Source organism: Psittacula echo (assembly GCF_963264785.1).
Source record: "Psittacula echo genome assembly, chromosome: 6".
NCBI classification, from domain to species: domain Eukaryota; kingdom Metazoa; phylum Chordata; class Aves; order Psittaciformes; family Psittacidae; genus Psittacula; species Psittacula echo.
The window spans coordinates 11,228,048-11,232,735 of NC_137743.1; the positions used below are offsets into that span (position 1 = coordinate 11,228,048).

At 54.9% G+C, this 4,688-nt stretch overlaps 1 protein-coding gene across 1 annotated transcript; it reads right to left on the reverse strand.

Moving 5' to 3' along the window:
- Positions 1-2,214: 2,214 nt before the first annotated feature.
- ADRA2A (adrenoceptor alpha 2A) lies at positions 2,215-3,546 on the reverse strand (the record flags this gene model as incomplete). The annotated part of the gene is made up of 1 exon (XM_080621029.1): positions 2,215-3,546. The coding sequence occupies one exon, from the start codon at positions 3,544-3,546 to the stop codon at positions 2,215-2,217; it is 1,332 nt and encodes a 443-aa protein (XP_080477155.1).
- Positions 3,547-4,688: the final 1,142 nt, after the last annotated feature.

Here is a 4,688-nt window from a genome sequence, read left to right on the forward strand (position 1 = left end):
GAGCTCTTTACGAAACACAAGTGCTTTTACTGGGGCATGAAAGGGGATAAAGAAAATAAAGACCAAGAAGTACCAAGGACTCATTTGTTATTATGCCACTGCACAGTGAATGGAGCCATTGTTCCCTACCTGGGGTAACACCACCTTTCAGAAAACACGAGTGCTTTTCCAAATGTGTTCTTTAAAGCACATCAAGCCCAAGGCTGCCAGAGGAAGGGTGAACAGCTGGAAAATAGAATAGAATAAAGCAGCTGACATTATGCAAAGGGTTTCACACTTGATCTGTAAACGCTCTTTTATTTAATAAAAATAATCATCCATTGTAGCAAGTTCTGCTCATGGTTTGGGGTTGGTTTTACATTAAAGCACAGTTTATTTGCTTTCCTCACCTCTTGAGGATTCAATCTTTAAAATGCAAGTGAATGTAAACATTGCTCTCCAGGTCCCAAGATGCATCCAGGGACCCTCGGAGTTAATCACAAAGTCATAAGAGAGAGCAAAATCAACAAAACACTTCCCAAAAGTAAAAAGGTTGGTGTTTAAAGTCTCTTCCTATGCACCACACAAAACCAGCCAAAGCAAATTCATCTTAGACACAAGACTTAGACAAACTTTGCTTCCTCCAAACAATTTCTATGATCGTCAGTTCTCGATAAAGCTGTTTTCATAACATTAAAAGGTTTTACAGGCTCATTTATTGTGATGAATCAAAAGCTTTTCCTTTCAATACTCTCCAGACATTTCTCATGGCACAAGGATGTCAGATTTGTTCCGTCCATTTCTGTGTTACAATACCTTAGCAGAAAGAGCTGAAAGACGTTTCAGGAAAGGAGTGTAAAAGCAGTCAGTACCAACTCTCCCTCCTGCTCCAATCTCACAATATTTACACGTTTAAAAAAGGAAGGAAAAAAGCTGAATTACACTAGAAAATACTGGAGAAACTGTCGGTGAAGTTTCCCATTTTGGAGTTTTTTCTCTGTATAAGACTGAAAGAGGGATGCTTTCGCATTTCTTAGGGAAGATGAGATTGGCGAGTCAGAAACTGAACTCTTCTCCCTTAACTTGGAAAGAGGGAACCGCCCTGCACACAAACCCCCTCCTCTCCTGCAGGAAATCCCGCAGGAGTTAAACCATCACAAATCAATACAAATGAGATAACGCGATACACTGAGCCCTGCCCTTTGCTTTGAAATGTTATCTATTTACAGTGGGAGGCGGGGGAAGCAAGTTAGCATTGAACACATCCCCGGTGTTGCAGTGTGGTAAAATACCAACCGAGATTAACTCATGGGGAGCTTGGCTGGGTACCAAGCCTCATGTTGCATGGGAAACTGCCTGTCACTTCATCGCCTGGGATGTCCCTGCCTGCACAGCAGAGCCACCGCTCCGGCAGGGTCTGCTTTAGTGCATAACAAGCAGGCAGTTACAATCTCAGCTGCATTATATCACAGGCAACACAGAAATCAAACAGAATCAGGTACAATATAAAGACATGACAACAAAAATAGCCAGGCTGGTGGGTGAGGTCTGTGATCCTAAGATTTATAGCCTCAAAAACCAACAGGCAGGACACTGAAAATGTTGGTAATATTATCAAACTGATAGGTAGGAGGAATGGCCCTAGTTGGTCAGTGGTTTTGAGTGAGGGGGTTTTGGGGAAAAGAGGGACTTTTCAGGTGTCAAAGATCATTAAAGCATTCACGACTTCAAAGCTGCTTGCCTTACAAAAATTAAGACATTCAAATTCAGGATACAACACTGCATTTTACAAGGAGGGTAAAATTAATTACATATAGAACTGGGGGAAAATAAAAGATACAACGAAATAGAAAAGCCAACACCTCTGGGGTGGCATACTCCCTCTTTGCTGTTCACCTTAAGGAGCTGCACGCTGCTTGTCTTTAGAGAGTCAAAGTGAGCAGTCACGGAAAGATCCACTGAGAGCTTCTGGCAAAGGAAACCCAAAACTAACAGAACAAACCAAGCAAGTCAAAGGCCATCCTCCCCTGGAAAGCCGAATGCCATGGCTCGAGCTTCCACTTGCCTGCTGCTCCTCACTGCTGCTGCCTGGCATTTCCATAGGCTCATCTCGGGGTTTAAAGGCTTCCTACTCATGAGCTGAAGGAAACAATCCCGTGCAAGCACAGCCCAAGAGAGCCATGCCTCGCTCTCCTACAAAGTCTTGAGTTAGTCCTGCCCATAGCAAAGGGTCCTTCAAACAATCCTTTTCCTCTCTATCCTGCAGAGGATCCTTTTGAAGGCCCGTCTGAAGTCGTGGTTGAAAATGGTATAGATGACGGGGTTCAAGGAGCTATTGCAGTAACCGAACCAGAAGAAGAACTTGAAGAGGGTGTCAGGCACGGAGCAGCTCTTGCAGACGGCTGTCAGCGTGTAAGTGAAGAAGAAGGGGAACCAGCAGATGACAAAGACCCCGATGACCACTGCAAGCACGAAGGTGAAGCGCTTCTCCCGGTTCTGCCTGCCCCTCCACCGGGACACTTTGGTATTCCTCTCCTCCTCCACTTTCCTGGGCAAACTGTCCCCAGGCTTAATCTGGCTCAGCTTAGTCTTGGTCTTTCCCCTTGGTGGTCTCTCCGACTTCTTACACTGGTTGTTCTCCTGGTGCTCAGAGGAAGAGGTCTCCTCCATGTCTATGCCGTTGACCTCTCCCTCCTGCCCGCTGCCACCTCCTGCTGCCTTCTCCCCGTTATGCTGAGCTGTGACTGGCAGGTCCTCCTTGTCGGTCAGGCCATTCTGCTTCTTCTCAGGGCGCTCTGCCCTCTTGTTTGGTGGTACCCTGGTTCGCCTCTTGGCTATCTGGTAGATGCGCATGTAGACCAGGATCATGATGAGGCAGGGGGCAAAGAAGGAGCCAATGCAAGAGGAGATGATGTACCACTTCTCATCATTGATCTTGCACCCTGCCACCCCCTGGTCAGCCTGTTGCCCACTCTTCTTCTCAATGGAGATGAGTGGTGGGAAGGAGATGACAGCCGAGATGACCCACACGATGAAGATGATGCACTTGATGCGGCGGGGGGTACGCTTGAGGTTGTACTCGATGGCTTGTGTGATGGACCAGTAACGGTCGAGGCTTATGGCACACAAATGCACGATGGAGGAGGTGCAGAACAGCACATCCAGGGCCAGGTAGATCTCACACCAGACTTTGCCAAAGTACCAGTACCCCATCACCTCGTTTGCCAGCGAGAAGGGGATGACCAGCGTGGCCACCAGGATGTCAGCTGAGGCTAAGGACACCAGGAAGAGGTTCTGGGGGGCCTTGAGCGCCCGGCTAGTGAAGACAGCGATGATGACCAGGACGTTGCCAAAGACGGTGAAGAGCATGAGCAAGCCCGCGAGGCTAATGAGGGTGATGGTGGTGTGCAGGAGGTACGGTGTGCTCCATCCCTGCCCGGCCCTGCTATCATTGAAGGTCCCGTTGGTGCCGAGGATCGGGTAGCCCTCCTCCTCCTCCAGCTGCCGCTGGTACTCCATGGAGGAGAAGTGGCCCCTCTCGGTGAACGGGCGCTCCAGGTTAAACATCAACCCCGGCTGCGCGGACACCCGCCCTTCGCCCCCTGCCCCACCCGCACGGCGCCCGGCTCCGCGGGGCTCCGCGCTCCTACAGCGCCGCTGGCCGGGGCGGAGCTGGGCGGCGGCCGCCGGGGGGGTGCGAGCTCCCGCGGCTCATGCTGGGGCGCTGCCCGCCGGGAGCAGCTCAGCGGGGCGCGGAGCGGGGCTGGGGCTGCAGCCGGTGGCGGCTGCTCTGCTTCGCTCGCCGCCGAGCAGCTTTATAGCCCCGGATCAGGCCGGGGCTGCCGCGTCAGCCCCACGTGGGGAGCTGCCCCCGGTGAGCACACACACACACACGCACCGCACGCCGCCCGCCCATCCTGCGCTCCCCCCGCCGCCCCCCGCGCACTCACCTCGCACGGGGCTCATTCACGGACACACGCACCCGCTCCCCGCTCTGCCCCTCCTGCGTTGTGCACTCCCGTTCACCCCCAGCACCTCAGCCCTAACACACACCCCAGACCCCTCGCACCGCTGCCCCACAGCTCGCACTCGGAGCAGAGAGCAGCGGAGCCCGGTGGGTGCGCAGGGGGAGCGGGCAGGGTGTGTATTCGGGGCGGTGCAGCCACCATGCAGCGCTGCGCAGCCCGTGGGTCTCTGGGCATCCCCGGTCCGCGCTGTGATGCTGAGAGCTGCCGTCCCATCCCGCGTGTGCCCGGCGGCACCGACGGGCTCTGCGGCAGATGCCGGCTGCGCGGCCGTGCCCTATGGAACTCCCGGGGACAGCGCTTGCCCGACGGCCCCGGGGGGTGCAGGGCCGGGCCCGGCTCCCGTCCGCGCCGGTCGCAGCGGGGCACAGGCGGAGGGACCCCCGGGGCCGGGCGCTGCCCGCTCAGCGCTGCCGCCGTATCGGGCGGCGGCCCCAGGCAGCACGGGGGGGCAGTGGCACCTGCTGGCCGCGGCGCATCACTGCACCCACCGCCAGCCTGCCCCCTGCGCCGGACCGGAGGAACCCTGGCCGAGGGAGGGATGGGACAGCGAAGCCCGGGATAGGGCAGAGCCCTGCTGTCAACCCGGCTCAGCTCCGCAGCACCCACAGGGGCTCCCATCCCATAGGCCGCAGCTCGCATCCTGCACTCTTGCCCCTGAGCCCTTCTCGTTGCCTCCCCCGT